This window comes from Juglans regia, chromosome 11 (genome assembly GCF_001411555.2).
Source record: "Juglans regia cultivar Chandler chromosome 11, Walnut 2.0, whole genome shotgun sequence".
Taxonomy (NCBI): Eukaryota; Viridiplantae; Streptophyta; class Magnoliopsida; order Fagales; family Juglandaceae; genus Juglans; species Juglans regia.
This window is the reverse complement of record NC_049911.1, coordinates 31,303,608-31,328,297: the sequence shown is the minus strand read 5'-3', so window position 1 is coordinate 31,328,297 and position 24,690 is coordinate 31,303,608. Positions and strand designations below refer to the sequence as shown.

General features: G+C 33.0%; 2 protein-coding genes across 2 annotated transcripts; one reads left to right on the top strand and one right to left on the bottom strand.

Annotated features, from left to right (window-relative positions):
• The first annotated feature begins 10,938 nt into the window (after nucleotides 1–10,938).
• On the top strand, nucleotides 10,939–12,292 carry LOC109012389 (probable strigolactone esterase DAD2). Its single transcript, XM_018993993.2, has 2 exons — nucleotides 10,939–11,490; nucleotides 11,585–12,292. Exons 1-2 carry the CDS (start codon nucleotides 11,111–11,113, stop codon nucleotides 12,012–12,014), a joined length of 810 nt encoding a protein of 269 aa, XP_018849538.1. The 5' UTR covers nucleotides 10,939–11,110; the 3' UTR covers nucleotides 12,015–12,292.
• A 9,459-nt stretch (nucleotides 12,293–21,751) lies between these two features.
• Nucleotides 21,752–24,021, bottom strand: LOC109012387 (U-box domain-containing protein 4-like). The gene is made up of 2 exons (XM_018993988.2): nucleotides 22,662–24,021; nucleotides 21,752–22,069 (listed from the first exon to the last, which is right to left on the bottom strand). Exons 1-2 carry the CDS (start codon nucleotides 23,640–23,642, stop codon nucleotides 21,992–21,994), a joined length of 1,059 nt encoding a protein of 352 aa, XP_018849533.1. The 5' UTR covers nucleotides 23,643–24,021; the 3' UTR covers nucleotides 21,752–21,991.
• Between the last annotated feature and the right edge of the window lie 669 nt (nucleotides 24,022–24,690).

Here is a 24,690-nt window from a genome sequence, read left to right as displayed (position 1 = left end):
TTTTAATAGTTAACTATATTATTTTTTAAATTAATAGTATAACGCTTGCAGATTCTACTGATACATATAGTATTACCCTTTTATAAATGACACATTCAGATTGTGGTTAGATAGTAAGCTATTTTTAAATATTTTGTGAATAATAAATAATATAAATAATATATAATAATGAAATAATAAATAATAATGAAATATAATTAATCGGTTTGATTAATCCGTTTAGATCTTCATCAAAATTGGCCCTACACCATCTACTTCTCTATTACGTGGCACAATGAGGATTTCTTCCTCAATTCTCAACAAAATTTGTGTGGCTATAAATGCTAAACAGGAAATATTTTAGAAAAGAAAATAGTTTTTATATGCCAAAGGCCTGTAAGTCTCGTAATCTTTTTTAAAAAATGTAAAGTTAATTTAAAATTTTAATTTTTTAATCATATTTAAAAGAAATACACGAAAGTTATGTACCTAAATTTATATTTAGCATTACTTTATTAAAAAATGGTTTGGGCGGCACCAACTCTTTCTGAAATTGCATCAAAAAAAGAAAAAAGAAAAAGGCTCTTTCATAAATTATAATGGTCCATGAGCAGCCACTTTCCATGGTCACAATTTAAGATTCGAAGTCCGACTCAATTATACTCCAATTAAACTTTACTCTCTTCTGTCACGCTTTTATCTCGAATTTGATTCTATAGCATAATTCATTCAACACTTCTACCCTATTATTTTTATAGTCTCTTGTCTAAGAGTATTAGTATTAGTCTATACATATATATATATATATATACAAAATCACCTATTTTACATAATCACTTTGTCATTTAAGTAAAATTTTTATATTAACTTATGTATATTTGAGATAAATACTAATAAAATATTATTATTTTATTATTAATCTTTTGTTAAAATCAATTTTTTTATATATATTTTACAATTAGCATTCATTATGTACATTTGACATTAATAATACAAATGCAATAATAAAAATATATAATTTGTTTATATATTATATTAAAAATATATATAATATATTATAATAATAAAATGAATGTGCAAATGAAGGTTTGTTGTATTGTTGAATGAGTGAGAAAATGAAATGATTGTGAGAGAGAGAGTGGGAGGAGAGAGAAATAATAATTAAAATATATTTTGTAGAGTGAATAGTAGTTATCAAATTTAGATAAGCATAATTCATAACTAAATATTTAGATATGCATAAGTTAATGTAGAAGATTTTAGGATTATATTATACAAATATGACTTTACATATATATATATGTGCAGTGGTAGAACCAAAAATTTGTTAAAGGGGGGGCCGAGCAAAGTTAAAATTATAATAAAATATTTTTTATTCTATTTTTGAGTCAAAATAATTTATAAGATCAAAATAATTTTGTAGAGGAGGTTAAGATAACGTTCTAGAGAGAAAACTAACACAATATAAGATAATATAATCATATTAAATCAGAAAAAGACTAATATAAATTTTTTTTTTTTTTCAAACTTTGGGGAGGCCATGGCCCCCCTGCAGTGTGTAGGTCCGCCACTGTATATGTGCATAAACCAATGTAAATACTTTTACTTTCCGTATATATATTTTAAATTTTTTTTTTTGTTGAGCATATATATTTTGAGCTTTGCTACACAACCTCCAACACACTCCACACTTCATACTTTTTTAAATTTTTTTAATTTTTAATTTTTTTTTTAATTTTTTTTTTTTTGAGTTTATTCTTTTTAAATTATTTCAAATTTTTTATTCATTATTCATATAATAAATATTTAATAAAAGAAAAAAATAATAAAAATAAAAAATAATATGGAGTGTGGAGGTTGTATGAATAGTAGGAGGTTGAGTAGATTTTTTGATATATTTTAACTTGGCAACCACTTTAAAGTAAGAGTTATACTATTTATAGTTTTATACATACGGTGATATGTGAACACATATCGAATTTATCAAATTTAATTTTTAATTTTTAATTTATAATAATTAATATGATAAAATTTTAAATTATTTAATATATAGATTAAAAAAATATGTATATATAATTTTTGTACGGAGAAAAGTGGCTTGCAAGTTGTAACATTGGAGAGAACCAATTCGGCCGAATATAAAAGACATTCAAAACCGACGTTGGGCCCAAAAAGTAGACGACCTCGTCGGCCATAAATCCGCTTCCCTTTCAGTATTCACGGCCCATTTGGAATCTGGGCAGAGCCAGGCTCAGGTTAGGCAGTTCGCTTTAGTGGGCAGGCACTTGTGTATATGGCCCGGGGTTGCAAAACAGCTTATCAGAACGCCAGCGCTGAAGACAATTTATGTCTAAATTTAATTACGTCAAAATTATTTTTATAAGTTATTATTTATTATCTCACACTTTATAATAAAAAAGTGTAGAAATATGAGATGAAAATCATCCTTTTCCCAACTACCAATACTAAAACAACATTCTAAATTTTTTAATTTGGACAGTTTGCATCGTCAATTGAGATTTGATTATAAAAATATGGTGTTCATATTTTTAGAATTTAATACTTTAGAATGTCAATGCGAAAAATATTAGAACAAAATTGACCAATCCGATTGAAATATTTTTTTGTAGACAATATAAATGTCCCTAATATTCATTAGAATGCACGTATTATTTAGCATTTTTCTATTATTTATAGTCCAAAGTAGCCATAGATGTTCAATGATAGATTTATGGCACGTTTGGTTAACGAGACGATATGAAAAATTCTAAAAGTTTATAACAATTTTATTATCAAATATCAAAAAAAATTTAATTTTTAATTTTTAACTTTTTTCATATAATCATTACAACTTTTACAAAGTTATTAACAAAACATGAAAATCAATACAACTTTTTTCAAACTTTAAAGTAAAAATAATATTAAAAATATATATTCAAACAATTTTTTAATTTTACGATATTTTTATTTAATTTTTTATCTCTCATTTTTCAAAACATAATAAAATATCTTAATTAAAACAATTTTTGTAGAAATATTTTCACTGGACCAACATTTTGTTAGAAAAAAAAAATGTAATTTCAGTCTCAAATGATTCATTTGTAACAAAATGATTTTTTTTTTTTTTTAATCAAAGATTGGTATAGTACTAAAAGTATTCCTATTGTAGTAACTAATTGAGTACTTAGTTTCCATTCAAATAGTTAAAACAATATTTGTCGTTAAACAGTACTTTGTTTAGTCCTATGATTCCGTTCAAACTTTAAGCTGCTGCTTTACATGTTTCATCTTGACATGTTTGAATGATTTCGGACCAACCATTTCGGATAAAACTATCAGCTTGACATGTTTCATGTTTGAATGATTTCGAACCAACCATTTTTACTCCAACGGAGAAGTAAGTCAACTAACCCTCACTATTTTTTTACCTTAATTTTCCGTCTATAATCAGGACAAGTTATGGAGACAAAGTTTATCAGTCAATGAATCTTATTACTTGATAGCGACAGTATTTTATAATTATTTAAGAAAAATTAAATTAACCAAAAATTCCTTGACTGAAAATTTAGAATTCGCACAGGAGAGAATGAGAAACACCCACTTCTCACCAATAGTTCTGACTGGACCTAGAATATTATTTTATATACAATTTTGATATATGATAATGGTACACATGCAATGTTTTTTCAGTTCTTCTATATACAATCTATAGATGTAATTGGTGTATAGTCATCTATGCCACGTCAGATTTAAAATGAATTATTCTTCTCTCATCAGCTATTTCTCTCTCATTAGTTTGGTCTTTCTCTCTCATCAATTCCAGCAATTTGGTCTCTTCCTCTCTTCAGCTCTCTCATCAACTCGGTCTCTTTCTCATCAAGTATCTCTACGTCAATTACATTTGTACGCCATTTACACTAGACACTTGCAACAATAATTTTTTATGTTTTTTTTACATGATAATTATGTAAATTTTCAAATTTAAATAAAAGGAAAAAATTATATTCTCTCACTTAGTCTATATATATCTTATAAACTTAAACTGATATAAAAGAGTGTTGGAGATTGTGATCTATGGCATTAGAGATATTAAGGGGATGTTTGGATAGTAAATTGAGATTGAAAGTTAAAAGTTGAATAAAATATTGCTAGAATATTATTTTTTAATATTGTTATTGTTTTTAGAATTAGAAAATTTATTATATTTTGTATGATAATTTAATAAAATTATAATGATGAGATGAAATAATTTTACTATCTAAACATAACCTAAAAAATAAATAAAAGAAACTCAAAGGAAAGAAATAAGAGAATTGCTACCGATATAAAAAAAAAAAAATTATAAATATAAAATTATAAATTGATATAATTTTATATTAAATGTACTTTCAAATAAAAATAATTTTATAATTAATCTAACCCAACGTATTTTTGTTACTAGATTTTTAATGGCTAAACCATTTAGCAGATAAGAAACAAATAAACGAGGGTGTACGATGGGAACCCACCACATCGGAGACAATATGCGTACTACTAACACATTAATACACGCGTGCACTCGCAGTCTAATCGAATCCCATTGCCTTGCAAATCACGGACTGGCTCTCTGTCTCCTTATCCTTCCCTACTTTTTCCGTATTTCAGTTCATTTTTTTTTTCGGCCAATTAAGCAGCTCCAGGTAGTGAACGATAACTCGGCAGAATCTGTGTTGAGATTTCCATGAAACTTTAAGGGGGCGGCGGATTCCACAAATGTTTTCTTCTCACCCACTAATGCCAGATGAGTCATGTGGTGCATTCATTTTTACAAAAACAAAAAGTGAGAATTATTATTTAAAAATTAATTTTTTAAGTGAATTATATATATTAAAAAAAAATACACATTCTATACTTATTAATATAATTTTTTATTAGGTATAACAAGGTCATTGCACGCTCTCTGCAATGATTGATTCACAATAATCAAGCCCATTATCTTCACCCTATTCTCATCTAAATAATTTTAAAATATGCCAATTTGAAAAACGAATCGCATCATTGTATTCTTCCAAACGATAACCTACATTTTAAATTCTATCCAGCTAGCTCATCATATTTATTGATGTAATATATTATAAATAACTGACTTTATAGGCTAACTATTTAAATAATTATCACTTAAAATAGATGTCATGAGTCTGGCTGCCTAATTGTTATATATTGTGTACCACTGTATGAAAAACTATTATGTAGGAGTAATATTACATGCAGTCGTGAAATGTACAATTAACATACAGTCGCTTTAAAAAATAATAAGTTTATTATTAAAAAATTAATTATTTTTCATATAAATCCCGTATATATATATATATTTTTTAAATATTTACACACTCATAACTATAATTATCATTTCTCATATATATATATAACTCCACAACAGCAGCTAGCCATAAATAATATATATAGTCATGACAACAAAAAGGTAATTACAGGGTCGATCGAACTATGCTGGATTTCTGGTGGGGTGGGGAATTCAGTAACTGCATGCTGGACGAATTATCAGCAGCAATATATGCATCATATATCCACTAGTTTATCACTGACCAAATAAATCTCACGTTGAATTCGAGGAACTTACACTGGTGCATCATGTTCTCAAGCAAGAGGAGAAGGTGGTCACTATCGCGGTATATTATCCAAGTTCAGCTAATCTGAGTGAAAATCGAATATGTGCAGAAAAAGTCTCCCAAGTCCTAACATTGAGACCCTACATTAATGAAGTGGGTGGGAGGGGTGCATAGCTTCTACGCGCATGCAAATAAAAAGATGGCCTACACTTTCTTTCTTTATCCAAATGTTTCAATGCATGTATTCTGGCAAATGACTGTAAAGGAGTAAAGGGGTGGGTATATATATATATATATATATATATATATATATATAGTGTGCTGGAGATCATCAGAAAGACATGCAGATCATAAAACTTCATGGACACGTACATGACTAATTATAGTGGATAATGGTTACGTCAGAACTTAAATATTCGAAATTATAATCTCCGATATAATGATAGAAGAGATTCAAGAGAATCGTTTTGATCACGCCCATTCTACTCTTTGAATGGCCTGGAATTAAAGGAGTAGTACTGTGATAATTTACTAAAAAGACGTACGTTGTACAAATTTTATAATTTAATTTATTTATAAATTAAATATTGGAGTACTGTATTAAAGATACTAGCTAGCTTTCTTGATTAACAAGTCAAGTATATCGATCATGCGTTTGACTATATATGGTGCGCAAATTAAAAAAATCTGAACTAGGATTCGAGAAATAACATGACCATTATATGATGGCCGAATCTGTCAAATTGAAAATATGCCCATAACAAGGAACGTACGCATGCATGCATGCACGCACGCACGCACTTCAAATATTCCTTCAAACTCCAACAGTGAAACGATGAATAAATGGTATCAGGCCATAAAAATGCATGATTGAGTCAAGGAGTGAAGTACTCGTGATCCTCTACAGGACGAAAAAAAATATACATATATACAACTTGTAACTTCCTGTGTATATATGTGTGTGTGTCCACTGACCATTTAAATCAGAAAGTGTATCCTATATTCCTATTAATGGATCATGTACGTATCCCCAACACTAATATGTTTGTACTTGAACTCCCCGTGATAAGAAGAAATTAATGAATCTAATTCATTTCACAAAATCGATTTTATAAGAAAAAATTGTTCATTTCTTATAAATATGTCTAAGATATTGTTCACAGATAATGTGAGATTATTCTTCAACATCATCTCTCATATGTAGATCAGTATTAATTGTCATGGTTCTTGTCACATGATAAGTAATGTAGGCCCCTATTCGTCCTATAGCAAGTTCTAATACCATAAAAAAATTCATAAACCTATCCTATCTCATAAAATTGATTTTACAATAAAAAAAATTATTCATTTTTTATAAACATACTCAAGACTTTATTCATAGACAACAGTACCACATATATATAATATAATATATATAATAGATTCCTTTTTTTTTTTATAACAATATATAATGGATTCTGGATGAACTACAAGTCAGATTAGTTTTACGTCTCTCTCTCTATATAATATATATTTGTGTGTGTGAGTGTGTTTGTGACACATAAAGTTAAGGATATGGTTTTCAAGTCTAAAGATAAGATAAGCCCAATGACTCATCAAATCAATTACAACTCCATAGGTCTCCACAAGGATGTACGTACGAATCGTATATAAACCTTTATAGCCTTATAGACATTCATCTCTCTCTCTCTCTCTCTCTCTCTCTCTCGGTGTCAAAGTCATTGTTTCCAAAATGAATATGCCAGTTGCCACTGCTGGGCTCGCAGCAGAGGTGGTGGCCCAAGCTATGACTTATCTGTAAACTGTCTAAGTCGCACCCTCACATGCCTTTTCATCTCTCATTGATGGAACCTTACTCGCTATCCAGGCGTTATAGGACAAACAAAGTTGGGTTCATTTCGAGCTAGCTGTTTTTTATGCTTACTTTTGTGCAGTCATCTTGTCACCAGTCACTTCCGGTCCCGGAACAGAGGTTCAGTCGTTAGTTTTTCACCACATAGTTGCCAGGAAACAAATCCAAGGAGCCAACTGCGAAATAGCTCATTCTTCTAGCTATAAAGTAAGATCGGCAATTAGAAGGACTGTATAGCTAGTGTAAAGGCCAGGATCGAGCCGTGCAAGCTGTTCTACTCCATGTATTTTATTTTTTGGGTTAATTTGATCCCCTATCGACCGACCCAAATTGGATACTTCGATTATTTATATCAATTTTAAGGTTGTGGAAATTGCTCAAGGAATTAGTGGGAAAAAATGGTGTTATATATATAGCTAGTGTGAGATCGATATTTGTGTAGTACTGATCTATGAATGTTAGTTTTCGCTAGATTTTGGTGTGGACGTTGCTTGTAGATCTTTGTCATCATGCACTACTTTCTCTTCATATCCCTTATGGGCTAATTTGATTGTCTAGCAAGCTCTGAATTTCTTGAATGAAATTACATTAAACTATATGATCGTTTCTGATCTCGACTAAGTAATATATGTACTCCACGTACAGAAATCTTTTTGTACGTATAAAGTCCGGACCGCTGTTTGGTATACGCAGCTTCCTCTATGAAAGAAGGAAAAAAGAACAAGAATTAAAGAAAGAAAGAAAGACATTGTAGATTATAATACTATGCACCGTGTGCGCTTCGTATAAGTTATTCATGAAAGCTTGCATTCATTTGTCCTATTGGCTTTAACTAAAGAGGTAAAAACTTTGGAGAGAAAGAGAGACAGAGAGGTGTCTTTTGCTGTAGGCATGGGCAATCCTTGTCAAAGATGGGAGGAATTACTTTCAAAAGAGAAGAGGAGCGAGAGATGTCGGGGTTGCCAATTATCCTGTGGCCAATGATTTGGATGTGGCAACAAGAGAAAGATGGGCCCTGAAGTATATATATTTTTTGGGGTGTGGGGGAGGGGTTGAAGGTTACACCCATTGAATCCGATTCTTCCCTCGTGACCCTACTTTCTACTCAATTAGCAGTGGATGGAAATTCCATGTGAAACGTTCACGCCGAGCTACAGTCTCGAGCATTATTACCAACAACCACATGCATCATCCACAGCTTGATCATGAATATGATCCTTTCGAACTTTGAACTGATGATGAGAGATGCATGGCGCCGATCCCTGATCTTGTACTTGTAATATTAATGCTTGTTCTTATTCCTTTTATTATCATTCGTCTTCCACTCCTCATCTCGATTAATATCATGTCATTATTGGATCGTCATCTTCTTCGTCAGCACTCATCCGTGCTATTAGAGCACTAGCATTACATCTTCAAAATTTGAAAAAATTTAGATAAAATTATCTATATTGACTTCTTCAATAAGTAAATGCTTGAATTATATATGAGCTAAAGTAATTTTAAGTATATCTTTAAATTATTTAAAGTTATACTGTTTATCTTCAAAAGTAATATTTTATTATAAAAATTATTTCAATTGTTTTGCTTTTAAAATTTCATTTTTCAAGGTTTTCATTTCTCACAAATGTCATTTCACTTTTATTTTTGTGTTCAGTTTTGAAATATGTGAAAGAAGAAATATTATTATTAATTAATATATAGTTAATGTAATTGTAAAATATGAAAATATATATTATTATTAAAAATAATATTATATTATTATTTTAACTAATCAAATGTGAGGTTATAACTAGAGAGATTTTAAATTTATAAAAACATATATTTTTCATCAAATTTTAAAGATATGCTAATACTCTAATGCCAAATGGCACCGCTCGGCCACCATCCGGCCACTTGCTCTTTCTTTCTTTTCTTTTTTTTTTCCTTTTCAGCTTACACCTACAATATCCTTCTTCTTACTAACAAAAAAGCCTGGAGTCTTGGCCCGGATATCCTAAATTGCAAACACCTAATTTCTGATTATAAATTGGCTACAGTTCGCGAATTTCTTTGTACTATACATTATAAATATATATATATATACATAAGTAATCTATCATAATATAAGGAAGTATTCATAATAGATGGCAATTAAGTTTTAAATTGAATGGGTTGCTAGTGGGTCTTTAATTGAAAAATGTCAGTATTTTTTATAGAAAGCAATTCAACTTATTCCTTCTGCAACCAACCAATAGGAAAAAGGAAAACAAAATTGAATTATTCCTTTATTCTAAAAGAAGGTCCGAGTAAAACAAATTCAATCACTTTCGGGAACGTGACCCCTGTAAAAATTAATACAAACTCTATAAGGGAAATAAAATGTATAAACAGATCAAGGAGAGAACGTAGTGTATATATATATATATATATAGAGAAAATATACTTACAACCGTGAATTGCGTAATCGTCGCGTAATCGCTTTGAAAAAAATGAATAAAATATGGGACTCACATGAAAAAAATTAATTTTTTAATAGTGAACTCCACTCTTTTTCAAAGCGATTACGCGACAATTACGCACTTCACGGTTGTATGTAGAATTACTCATATATATATATATATATTCTCAGGTATATATATGGAGGCTATTTCTTTTGTTTTTTTTTGCTACAAATAAGTGGCCTAGCTAGGGAGGTAGGAATAGATAAATGTTCTATGTTTCTTGTAAAATGTGATGAGCATTTATTGTCATATCACGGATTAATATTGTATAGGCCTCTTAAATTGATATTTATAGAACATGCAATCAAGTTAAATAAAGTATTTTAACTTGATGACAATTAAAAATCATTTGAATATAATATTTATTTTAAATTTGAATATATTTTTTATTTTTTATGTTTTATTTAAAAGTTTAAAAAAATTATATTAGATTTTGCGTGATAATAATAATTTGATAATAATTAAATAAAAATTTAAAATTTAAAAGTAAAAAGTAAAAAGTAAAAAATATTTTATATTTAAATTATATTTAAAAAAAATTACTAAAAAATTTGGACTAGACGAACAAGCCTCAATCTCTTTTTTTTCTTTATTATTATTATTATAATCTACCGAGGAAAAAGAGGGTTAATCAGACTCACTCGCTACAAATCGATCAGCTTGGGGCTTTAAAAATTAAGAAAAGAACACAGCAAATCTGAAATATCACAAAGTACAGAGATGGGACAAAATCTCCCCAACAATAATAATAATATAAAAAAAAAATCTAAGGCTTCTAGCCTTCTAGTGAGTGGTGTTACCCTGACAGCAGACTGTGGTTTGAAGGCAGTGACAATCAATAGTAATCGTAATCCAGTACCACCTACCCAATAGACCCTGCCATTGATTACGACATCTCCATAAAATGAAGAGCGCAAGTTCGACTGTGATCCCTGCAAACCAAAAACCCCAGTAAATTTAAGATTATTTTATACTCCTCTTGGCAGTATAAATAGAACCACATATCTTCGACGACTTTAAAGTTTAAAGAAGAAGCTGGCTGGGGTAGATGAGATTAGATAAATATATAAACCAAACCAAACCCAACCCAACCCACAACCACAGCACACCACCCACCCACCCAGTTTGCTAAATTTCAATCTTCCTTGTCTTTATAAAGCAATCAAGATAACCTCATCTCGGACTCTCCTATGTATCTCATGGGCAACACCTTGTTAGAAGCTCTCAACGTCCGCGTGGAAGGGTCCGGCCAGAAGTTCTTGGTCCTCGCTCATGGCTTCGGTACCGACCAGTCCGTCTGGAAAGGCATTCTCCCTTCATTCACCCCTTACTACCGCGTCATTCTCTACGACCTCGTCTGTGCAGGCAGTGTGAATCCTGATTACTTCGATTTTCGCCGCTACACCACACTCGACTCCTACGTCGATGACTTAATCAACATCCTCGACGCTCTCAAAGTCGATCGGTGTGCCTACGTTGGCCACTCCGTCTCCGCCATGATTGGAATTTTGGCTTCCATTCGTCGCCCCGAACTCTTCACCAAGCTCATCCTTATCGGCGCTTCTCCAAGGTAAAACATTAATTCATTAGCTTACTTGTCGCCGTCCGTTGCTTTGATTGCTTAACCTAAATGGATCTTTGGTTTTTGTGCATTAATTTTTAAGATTCTTGAACGACAAAGATTACCACGGAGGATTCGAGCGAGGTGAAATCGAGAAAGTTTTGTATGCAATGGAGGCTAATTACGACGCATGGGTGCACGGTTTCGCACCTTTGGCGGTAGGTGCTGATGTCCCGGACGCGGTTCGAGAATTCAGCCGGACCCTATTCAACATGAGACCGGACATAACCTTATTCGTGTCGCGCTCCATATTCAACAGCGATCTGAGGGGTGTCTTGGGCCTAGTCAAGGTGTCGTGCTGCATATTTCAGACCACAAGGGACGTCTCGGTTCCGACCTCGGTGGCCACGTATCTGAGGGACCATTTGGGAGGACGAAACACAGTGGAGACGCTGGATACCGAGGGTCATTTGCCCCATTTGAGCGCGCCGGGGCTTCTGGCTACGAAACTCCGCCGAGCACTTTCGCGCTGAGCCTGCTGGGCCGGCTATGCAGGCAGCGAAGCCGAAGACGAGAGAGGATTAGGTACTATCGAAGTGGGGTCTCGAAAAGAAAAAATGTAATAAGGGCGGAGATCTTGACACCTGTCCAACGATGTGTGGACATTATGGACTTGGGACTTGGACTTGTATGATCTTCGACAGGATAAGAATCTCCACGTGATAATCACGTGATGGCGTATCTTTTTTGTTTTGTAATTTATGGATGCTGTTCTTATTTTTCTAATGAAAAAATTTCTATTTTTTTGTTATTTTATTATTATTTTATAATATTTATTATTTTATAATATGATATTAGAAGATAAATTTATAAATAAAATTTAATAAATAATTTTTAATTATTTAATGATACATTATAAAATAATAATAATGATATAAATTGAGATGATGAGTAACTATCTTCTATTATTATTATTGCCGCTTTTGTACGAGTTATCCCGGGAACAAAGACACGAATTGCCTAATCTGTATATTTTCTCATTTTCTGACTGCGACTTGGGGGTGGTGTCTGTTATAGCTAAGATCCTCCTACATATGGGTGTCCGAGTGAGTGCGACCCACCACTTCATGGGCCTTGCACGTGGGCTACAGATTCTCTCTCCTGTGCACTGTTCTAACGGATTTTTCTAACCGCACATTTTGTTTTCTTCGTATCTTTTTATTAAAGTTAGACCATTCCAATGCGTTAGCTCGACATAAGACTATTTTAGGTGTCGAAAATGAATAAATCTATTACAAGTTTATTTATTAACATACTAAATAACCACAGTTTTCACATTATCTTTTATATAAAAACTTGGATTTTTATTTAAGGTTGATTTTGGACTTAAAAGCTTGTGCGGTTGATTGAGATGTCTGCGGTTTTGAACCGGTCCGAGCATAGCAGTTTTGCAATAATCCCGAAGTGCAAAGATTAGACCAACTTCTAATAATTAGGTTAACCTTTTTATCATGAAAAGTAGTTACCATCACCCCGGGCATGGCAATAAAGAGAAAAAAATAAAAAATAAAAATACTCCACCCAACCAATCGACTATTCTAATAAAGCACTCGCGAAAAGAGGGGGGCGTGGGGAGTGGTGACACTGCTGCCAAGTCAATGTTTTGTGGGCCAAGAGTTGTATATAGAATACATTACACATAATTTATAATGTAATATTTTATTTTTTAAATTATATTATCTACATGACTTTTAAATAAATAGTATTTTCCATTACAAAATCGGAGGTATTATAACTCACCCGTCTGGTTTTTACTTGAATAATCTGAAAATGAGTATTCAATGCAATAGATTATATGTACATATAAGATTTTCTCTACATAATATTTCTCTTTATTTGAGTTTACATATTTTAATTCTCATCAATATATGCATATTGTCTCTTGGTTTGGACATATTCTGTATTCGATCCAAGGTTTGTTCTTTGACTATACTTGAATGCTTCTTCTTCTGCTGTTAATTATATCCTAAGTGTTTGATTACATTTAAGCCATGGTTAGTGATAGGTACTGTGAAACCGGTAGGTATCTTGGACTGTCCAAGACTTGTAGATAATTTGAAACTGATAGGTAAAAACAACTTAAACAATATCTATGTTTAATGAACTATGTCCATTACAGTAATTTGAAGGGTGTTTGTCTTGCCTAATTGGAATATCTTCAACGCAATCACATTCATCATATTCTTTGGTTGATCGTTGTTTGGGGATTGCTCCAAAATGTTAGGTTGATAACACGTCTGAAATTTCCAAACACCTTGAAAATCCAAGACGACCTTTTTTTCATGTCCAAAGTACAATAAGGAGGTTATTACTAACAACCAATTCTTGGTGTTGCTTTTGATTTCCTATATTGTTGAAGTACACGTCTCAATTTCCTATAATAAGTTTTTGAAGTTGTTTTTGGTGTAGGAAAAACCATACTGCAACTACTTTTTATGGACAGATTTTGAAGAAAATAATGAAAGTCCAGTTGTCAAGAAAAAATATCTCCAGCAAAGAGAGAAAAAACTTCAAGAGAGAGAGAAAAAACTCTAGCATGCAAAGAAAGAGATCCATAAAAGAGAGAAGGGCATCCAAAAGAGAGTGTTGGTTCTTCTTAACGATCAGGAAGAACTTGAAAGTCTAGTTAAAGAAATTAGTTACACACGTATGCTACTCTGCGTGTATTGAAGACTTTCAATTTTAATCTCATTTTGGTAGCTAGGATCAAAATCAAATGATGATTAATGTTGTTAATGTTGTGTTGTGGACTTAGCTCTTTTGCCAAGTTTGTAAGCGTTGTAGTTAGATTGGTCACTTGTAAAGTTATTGTAAGTGTCTAATATTACTTTATGTGCTACACTATACTAGACTTATGATGTTACAATAAATAATAAGAGTTTTCCAGAAATTCTCTACTTTTGTGGTTTTATTTATATAGCAGTGTACTGCCCATAAATAAAAACAGAAGTGTACTGTCCAACAACCATACCTGTCGAGCAGCCATACTTCATAAGCAAATTCAAAAACTGCCAATAGTACAAATTGCACTTTATTCATCAAAAACTCGACTCTTAAAATACATCATATAAAACTAGAAGAGAACTGCTGCTAAGCGGTCGGTCTAGTTTTCAAGGAAAAATAGCCCTCCACTTAGAAGCTGCCACCTCAAAAATCATACTATACTCACGCTACACTCATGCGCATGGGATAGGATTTGCAAAAGACCATCATTGAGAGGAGAATTGCTTTCACACTGAGCAGCTTAGCCCGATCACATTCACTCCATAACGAACGTTGAATCAAAGGGGTAGGCTTTCGAAGGTGGTTGTATCTCTCTCCCTGTCTATCAGCTATCAGCACCAACTCGTTACCGTCTCACTCCTCATCTCTGAATGGAAAGGCCCAAGTCACGGAGATGGAGCAGATTTTCAATAAGCTCGACATCAATGGTTACAACAAGATCTTGTCCTTCGAGCTTGGATCCATGATCAACAGCCTGGGCAAACGGCCACTGAGGAGGAGCTCCAGAAAATGATCTGAGAGGTAGACGGCAATCGCAACGGCTTCATTGACTTCTAGGAGTTCATCGAGCTAAACACGGAGAGCGTCGATTCGGAGGAGGTGTTGGAGAATCTGAAGGACGCATTCTCAATCTACGATATCGACGAGAATGGGTTGGTATTAGCAAAAGAGCTTTATAAGGTCATGAAGAGCATGAATGATGAGTGCTCGCTTGCCGAGTACAAGAAGATGATTAGCAAGGTCCATCGCAAGCGATGGAATGATAAGTTTTGATGAATTTAAGGCATGATAATGAACAGCTTGCGCATGGATTTGATGGACAGATGATCATCATCCTCAACATTCGTTTCAGAATTCAAATTTAAATAAACAAAAGTTTTTCTTTGAACAAGATCTAAGAAATTTCTTCAAAAATTTCCCATTTTCCTTTCTTTATAACATCTAGAATTTCTTATTTCTTAAGAACATGCACCTCTCAAATGCCCAAAGATAATGTAAGATCGATTCAGATAAAATTTGTTTGGATTGGGAAGGGGAACATGGTATGATGAGAAAGTCTAAGGGTCGAATTTCGGAGGGGGCTGTGTCTCTCGCGGAGGGGAAGGGGCTGCGTGTGGGGTTGTCTCTTTTGCAGTAGTGTCTAATTCCATGTAGTGCTGGTTTACACTAACTGTAGTGAAAGTCTAGGTGTTAGTATACTATTGGCAGGCTGTTATAGAGCAACGTTGGACGGACAAGCTCTAAGGAATTCTCAAACTAGAAATCCAAAACTATACAGTGGATGAACTGAACGAATATTATTTTTTTGAATACTTTATAAGATCCTTATTATTTTTTTGAATTTATTTCTCATTTTCAAATATTCTTTTCATCAAGTCCCTCGTATAGTAAATGGAATTAGAAATTAAAAAGCAATCAGAACGAAATAAAAGAAACAACATTTAATAGGTTCTCTCCACAATTATTCAGGAAAGCTCCAGAACACTTTGAATAGAAAATCCAAGGCAATAACATAACGAAAAATCTCAGTGCAAATTGCTATTACACTCTTTTTTCAAAGTTGAAGACTATTTCATAGAGAAGAAATAGCATAACTTAATCAGAATGCCTATAAATCTGCCAAATAAAATAAATCTGAAAAAAAGTTGATTAAAAAAACTTGGTTTGTTAAGAGGGTTTACGTTGTCGGCGGCCGAAGATGGTGGAGGAGAAGCTGACGTTGATTGTGGCGGACGGAGCTTGAAGAGTGGCCGACGGCGTTAGAGTTTCACACGGCATTGGCTCTGTCGCTGGAGGGATCTGAAAATTCTATCCCTCGAGGGAGGGATAACCGCTGGAGGGGAAATATGATAGGGGCAGTTTTGACATTTAACCACAATTTGAGTGGTAAATGACCGAAAACCCCCATTCGTCCACACGCAGTCCCCCAACGGGGGCTGTACGTAGCAGTGCTGAAAGCATCTACAATGAACTGCGCGACCAGGCCTGCAAAACTTTATGAACAGCGATATCACAGGCCCAGCACAGCATTACTAGGCCCAGAGAAAAAACAAGAAGAACGAAAAACAGTCTCTCTCCCTGGTTTAATTCTAGAGTCTCGGCCTTGGCCCTTGAGTTTCAGTTTGTTTTCTTTCTATACTATAGTTTAGCTTGGGAATGATGCTAAAAACATTTTCCATCATGTAGTCTGCATGGGGAATTATTATCCTAAATCAATTGTGAGTAGATTGGGCCACTAAATAAGGTTTAGTGGAAGTTCTTTAAAATGCCATGTATTATAAAAGTATATTGATATTTGAGCAGTGTTACTCATCATCCTTTTAACTATTACCCTTACGTCATCTTCAGATATAGTACTATCAAATGATTAAGAGATTATTTATCATTGTCTAGTACTTATTATTCAATCATTGATGATTATCAAGAAGATGATTTAATAAATAAAAAAATGATAAATAACATTATTTTTATTTTTTATGACGCCTTTTTTTTTTTTTGGGATAGAGAAACTTCTCAATTACTTATTATTGGATGATAAAATTTAGAGATGTAGACAGCACGACGTTGCGTGGCCTTTACATATTTAGTATTGTCCCCATAAATTTTTGATAGAATGTTGTTATCTTGAATTTCATCATCATCAAACACAAAAAGTTGATATATATGTTTTATAAAAATTATGAGATTGTTTGATAGAATGAATAATACTCGGTACTCAATCCTATCACGGGATACTATTTAAAAACATACGAGAAATCTATTAATAATAGTGAAATAGTTTATAAATAATAATAAAATAGTTTGAGTTGTAATATTTTATGGAGTTTTGAAAAATGAGAGAGAAAATGTTGAATAAAAATATTATAAAATTAAAATATTATTATAATATAAATTTTTAATATTATATTTATTTTGGGATTTAAAAAATTGAATTGTTTTTTTATATTTTGTTTGAAAGTTTGAAAAAGTTTTAATGATTAATTAAAAAGTATTTATATTTAAATAATATTTAAAAATAAAATAAGATGAGATGAGATGAAAAACATTACCAAACATCCCCTTGACACAAAGACTGATTTTAAATGATAGTTATCCTGCGAGGGAAGATAAATACTATGTATCGGTACTCTTAAAGTACCTAATAGTAACTTCATTATGTTAAATAATTTTTCATAGCAACAACTAACGTGAGCTATAATAAAATAAAAAATAGAAAAATATCATTGCTTTCTATTCTAATATTATATTCTAAGAATCTAAACATATTGGAATGTAATTAAAACCGAAAAATAAATTCTCTAGAGTCTAGTGGGTATTGAACAGACATCTATAATTTTATAGTGTAGCAAGCCACCAAGGCCGAACAATTTAGAGCATTACTGTTGGATTATGCAAATGCAAATAAAATGAAGACGATATAATCCTCATTTTCTCCCATCCTCGAATCTTTCGAATGTTGCATGTTAAGATCATTCACACTGCCCCAATCTTACAAATGATCTCTAACATTAGAGGCCATGCAAAATACGACCTGGTCTTTATCTTATATTTGATTTCACCTCCCTAATCTACACAAAATTCAAATTGCTCAATATTGAATTGAATCATCATTTAAAGTGAATTTGCATGGTTGAAATCAATTATTTAAATGTTCTGAACAAAAGAAGTTGAAAACATTTGAGATGTCATGACAAAGGGAAAACATAGAGACTGCTTGAGTTTTTGAGATGGGGGGAAGATAATGATTGAAATGGTGGTACTAGTCTTGGTCACTTTGAATGTCACTCTTTCAACTACTGTTGTAAATTGTAACACTATTGTGAATTGTGGAATTGTAACCTTGTTGCTGCTGTTATGAAATTGTTTGGCAATGTTTTAATTCTGAGACGTTATGAATTGTGGAATTGGGCAATGTCTTAATTACTTATTGCTGCATCCGAGTGTTTTAATTACCTCTTATTATTGTTGTAGAAATGTTTAGCAGTATTTTATTTGTGGAATGTTGTTGTGTATTATGGAATTAGATGTTGTAGAATTCTGTAATGTCCACAAAGAGATATCACACACTGATGTGGCATGCCACGTCTTCCTTTTTTTTTTTTGCATCTCTCCTCCCCTCCTCCCTCTTTTCCTCTCTGTCTCTTTCCTTTCTGTGCTTGCCATGGTGGTTGAGGACCACCTCAAGAGGTTGCATGCGTGGCAAGCTCACGACGCCACTTGGACGTTCAACGGCTTTTGCTGGCTTGAGGAGGTCCTTGACCAGCATGGCAGGCACAAGAAGGGCGGAGTTAGGGAGGGAGGGAGGGAGGAGGAGGAGAGGAGACATACAGGAAAAAAAAAAAAAAAAAAAGGGACGTGGCAAACTATGTCATATCAATATGAAAATCCCTTTATACAATGAGACTTAAATATCTCTTTATAGAATCTCTTTTATGTATGTAACATCCTCTTGTGCAAATTATGAATTTGCATCTGCATGATAATGCCAAATGCTCTCAGTGGAAACGAAGACGGGGCTCAATTGATGATGTCGTGTACGAACATAAAAGCTCGTGGTCAATGAGGCTTAGATATTTTCTCTCTTTTTGGATTTAGTTATGGTTAGGGGGACCTACAAGCGTTTTGTCTAGACCAGGTCAATTCTAACCATAAGCACCCAGCAGTTGATGACGCAACTTCTATACAAACTTCGTTCTCAAAGATTATTCTCGCCTGCCTCTTTTTATTTATATATATTTTTTGTAGGCCTTTCCTTAATCGATGAAAGGTCCAAAAAATCTGTAGGAGCTAAATTCCCACTCACGTATTCAAATCTAAATTAAAGAACGCTGTAGGAGATATTGTAAAGTGAAATGAAATTTACAATTTTAAAATATGTAAACAATTTTTTTTTTAAATGTAAATTTAAGATTTATATAAAAAAATATTTATTTAATAATAAACTATTTTTTTAAAGAGAATATACGAAACTTGTATATGACCGGTTAACTTTTATCTTGAATGGATAATATTTATTTAGTTATATATATATTTTTTAAAATATTGTGTAAAGACTAATTCCTCGTCCTGTTTTGTCCAACAAGAAGGATTAATTATTGTCAAGTTTGAAAGAAGAAAACAATGTGAACGAATTTCGGCCTCAGCCAGTGCGGAATGCAAAAGTGCGATGAACAATTCTTGAGTGACCGAGTGAGAGTACTCTGGCGTGAAGCTCGGGAATCTATATTGCGTTTTCTTTTCTTCTATTAAATTTGGTCACAAAAATTGACTTTTTACGGTAGGTTTGGTGGTGAGATCAAAATTTTGTATTTTATTTAAAAGTTTAAAATATTATATTTTAATATTATTATTATTTTAAAATTTAAAAATGTTGAATTGAGATTTAAAAAAATTGAATTGTTTATTATATTTTAATGAATATTTGAAAAATATGTAACGATGATATAATATGAGACGGAAATTTTATATTTTGTCTTGTACTCCAAACCAACCTGGATGAGATTAAGGCCCAGTTTGGATGATCAAAGCATTTTATCTGTATCTATTTGGGTTGTTCAGTCTCAAAGTTTTGCCTATCCAAATATAGTTTTTTATCTCTTAGTTTTGAAAATATATACTTAAATAAATAGTAAATAAACAGTGTAAAACTGACATTGAATTATTCAAAACAATAAATGAACAGTATGACTTGACGTGAACAGTATAAAATTTCAATGATTCAGGTAGTCTATAAATATTATGGGACCCACGCCTTTTTCAAACCTCAAAAAGTCAAAATTATCTCATCTTATGTCAGTAATCAAACATAATTTGTTTACAAACTATCTCATCTTTTCTTAATTCAAAAAATCTAATTACTATTTAAAATATTTCATCTCATCTCATCTCATATGAACTATGTATCCAAACTGAGAATAACACTTAATTTGGGTATTGAGAATATCTATTCTTAAATATTTTCATGATACTTCACTATTATTTTTTACATATTTTTTATTATTATTTAATATTTTATTATTATTTTATTACTATTATTCTTATAATATCTAAGAATATCCTACTGTACAAATACAACCTAAATAGATAAATTTCGGAGTCGACATGGAAATCTATCTCATTCTACCTTCACATAATGATGCATGAATTACGCACAATACTACTTCCGCCTCTTTCCTATTTCAAATATTTTGCGTATTTTTTCTTTTTCTTTTAGTCTTTATGAAAGCTCTGACACCAACTTCGACGCAAGTGTAAGTGTGGTGGGAAATGCTTGTTCGTCGCAAAATGGAGACACATTCTTTCGATTTTCCAAATCAGTATATGAACTGACCAGCTAACGTCCCAAATTGACGTGATGAGATAAATAAATATAGATAAAAATTATTATTTAGAGTATTTATTTTATACATATGATGTGTTATCATATAGACTATACATCTTTCTAAATAAGTATTAGAAATAATCAATTAGAAGTAACTATACAATGAGTATAAAGTATATATTATCATAATAACTTTTCTCTAATATTACTCAATAGAAATATATTTAATTTTCTTCCAGAGAGCAAGTAGAGGGTAATGCCGTTTTAATTTTTTAGCTAGTCGATGAGTTTTATCATCTAACTTTCATAATACTCTATATTTTATATATTTTTAAAATTTTTAATATTTTTTTAAAGTTTTTTTTTAAATTTATTTTTTTAAATTACTTCAAATTTTATATTTATTATTTATATAATAAAAATTTGATAAAAAATAATAAAAATTAAAAAAATATAGATTGCGAAAAAATTGTGAAGATTTATTCGTATAATTTTCAACGAAAAAAGTTAGATACACGTGGCTTGTTTGGGCAGAACGACTAACTGCAATGGATAAATGAGTTTTTTTTGGTCAGTTGGAAAATGAAGAGATAACTTTACGACTCCGCTGTTCTCGTTGGACATTTTAAAATTAGATTTTTCATTTAAAAAAAAAAAAAAAAAAACCCAACCATGAAAAGCAGTGTAACACTCATCCAACGGACCCTTCGAGACTCCAGATCACGAGTGCTTTACAATTTCATTCGTCCTCCTCCACATGCTTAATAAATAATTATTGTGACAGTAGTATGTAAAAAACCTATAGTACTACCCAGATATTTCATTTATTTTTCGTCTCAGATCAAACCTTTTTTTTTTCTATAATATATCACATCAAACAGTACGAATATGTAAAGACTTTCACGTGTAAAGAACGAAGAGAGTTCCGAAATAGCAAACTCACTCATGAGCATTTTTTTTTTATCACAAATTTTACAACCTCCGATATAGAGATATTTACAATTTTTTTTTTTTTTTTCCTTTCACTCCTCTCTCTCTCTCTCTCTCTTTCTTTTCTACTCTTTCACTGTAGAGAACTGTGAAGGATGGGTTGCTGGTTACATGCGCATGCAAGGGTGGGGTATATTAAACTGACAACTCTGACGTTCTGGCAGCGATGTTGCCGGATCTCGGTTGCCGTAGAAGCTCTATCAATGTCTCGGCCTGTCCACATAAAGACACACAAAACGACAACAAACCACTCCCACGTTAGATACAAAACATTATTAAAAAAAAAAAAAAAAAAAACTACATTGATAAGTGATAACCCGGAAGTAATTTAATTACTGTTACTTTTACTTTTTTAAAATAGATGATGGCTGAGCGGCGGTATCTGGCTGCACTTAAAAAATAAAATAAAAAATGTTTCTCTCTCTCCCTGATATACAGCACCATCCTTATGGTTTGCTAACAAAGAATCAATTTAATTAAGAACATACAACCGAACTTTAGACTAATATATGATAGACAGTGTATAAAATGAAAGTGTCAGAATATTTACATAGTTATCTAAATAATTGTTTTGAATAATACTGAATTTTAAAAATAGTTTATATAAGCTAAAATCAGAAGAAAATTCTGCATATCCAAAATCATCGGAACATTTTTGTTAAAAAGAGAAAAAAAAATAAATCAGTACTCGCAAAGGTGACTGACGTGACGAAACAGCGTCATGACAATAGCAAAAATGGCCATTAAAATTGGCCAGCCACGTCACCCGCCATACCAAACGACCCGGAGTTTTCGTCAATCTTACCTTTTTCTTGGCGCGAATGGTGCCAAACTGAGACAAGGCCACCAAGGGAGGAATCGCTCCTTCGCGGGCCACCATAGCTCGGTACACCACGTTATCCTCGCAGACCTGCAACAATATGGTCACCGCGATCTCTTTCTGCCTCTGAGACCCGACCTCGATTATCTCCACCAGCACCGGAATACCCCCTTCGTCCACCAACGCCGCCTTCGCGTCAGTTAGCGATACCAGCAGGCCCAGCACGTACGCCGCCTTATCCACCATGCTTGACTCCAAATCCGCCATCAATTCCACCAGCGGCTTTATGATCCCCGCTTTGACGGCCCTGATCTTGTTCTCCTTCACCGAACACAGCGAGTACAGAGCAGTCGACGCGTCCTTTTTCCCACGCGAAGCACCGGTCTCCAGAAGGTTCACCAGAAGGGGGATCGCTCCCGACCGGCCGATTGGGATCTTGTTCTCGTCAACTTGTGAGAGCCGAAGGAGAGCACACGCTGCGTTCTCTTTGGTCGTTGAAGTGCCTGTCCTCAGAGCTCGAACTAGAGGCTTAATCGCTCCGGACGAAGCTATGAATTCCTTGTTCTCGTCGCACAGCGAGAGATTCAGAATAGCCGTGACGCCGTATTCTTGAAGCTGAGGATCAGCAGAAGAGATCAACGAAATCAACGGCTTCACAGCACCGGCTTTGGCGATCCTGAGCCTATTTTCTGGTTTATTCTTGGCGAGGAGTCTGATTTCCATGGCCGCTTGCTTTCGCTCCTCAGTCGAACAGGACTCTAGGCCAGAGACTAGTTGACGGATCAGCTCGTCCGAGTTCTCGGAGGCGCAGGCTATGAGAAGTTGCCGCCTCTCCGAAGAATCCGTCGAAAACTCACCGGATCTGTCGCTATTACAGTCGCTGAAAGCCATGGAGGCGTCGTTGATACTGAGATCACTGAAGTCCCTCCCCATGTATGAGTAATTAGACTCATTCTCCCTCTCCATGGTCTCAAATTCCTACTCTTACAGCATAAAATCTCAACGGAGGACCAATAGGTCACGGCTATGTTTTTTGAAAGTGAAATTCGAAAGGGAGCATCCGGAAGCAACCGAATTCGGGTTAGCTTGTGAATCGGGGCACGAGAGGGAGACGGGGGATGAAGGAGGCTGTAAATTGTAATGATAATATAAGGGGTAATGGAGAGGGTGAGAGAGCGCACCTGGAGTAGGCGTAGCGTTGGGTCTTGCGCTGACACGTGCAACGTTTTTAGTAATCTCTCGATCCCCAATCCCAGTATTATAAGCACGTGCGAGGAGGGAGTCTGGACTCCGGCGTCGCTTTAAACGCGTGCATGGAAGGATGGCCAAACGATATTCAGAGACTTTTTCTTTTCATTCACCTTTTTTTTTTTTTCTTCTTTTTTTTTTTTCTTCTTTTTTTGTTTTCTTCTTTTTTTTTTTTCTGGTTATCTTTATTTATTTATTTATAGATGCTGCTGCTTTTGTTCTTTGTTTTTTTTTTTTGTTTTCTCGTCAAAGGTCAGGATTTGGTACCGCGGTTGTGGTACGCTTCGGTATTCCCGCATGCTATTTACTGTGCCATATGTCCTAAGTATATTTTGCACTTTTTTTTGGGTTGGCTACGTACAGTCCGTTGCACATGTTCGCATCAATCATGAGCATCTTCTATCTATACAGCTCAGGCCACGTTCAGTACACCTGATCATACAAAATCAAACCATTATTATTATTTTTTTAAGAAAATGGAGTAATATTCATCAATGCCTTATAATTATAAAATGCGTAAATTTTGCGTAATCACTTTAAAAAAAAGTAAGGTGCATTATTAATTTTTTATTTATTTTTTTATGTAGATCTCATATTTTATTCATTTTTTTTAAAACGATTACGCGACAGTTATACAATTCACGATTGTAAATATCTATTTTTTTTAACTTTTAGGGATATTAAAAAAAAATGAAAAATTGGTTAGACCAAAACGGACCGAATCGGGTTGTAAGCAATCTGGTGCGATACCAATTTTTAAAAATAA

Bases quoted from the DNA above. Each gene is read 5' to 3' on its own strand.
- LOC109012389 (XM_018993993.2), top strand. From the start codon at position 11,111: ATGTATCTCATGGGCAACACCTTGTTAGAAGCTCTCAACGTCCGCGTG. The intron at 11,491-11,584 runs GTAAAACATTAA...TTAATTTTTAAG, and splicing joins CTTATCGGCGCTTCTCCAAG to ATTCTTGAACGACAAAGATT.
- LOC109012387 (XM_018993988.2), bottom strand. From the start codon at position 23,642: ATGGAGAGGGAGAATGAGTCTAATTACTCATACATGGGGAGGGACTTC. The intron at 22,070-22,661 runs GTAAGATTGACG...TTATGTGGACAG, and splicing joins CCATTCGCGCCAAGAAAAAG to GCCGAGACATTGATAGAGCT.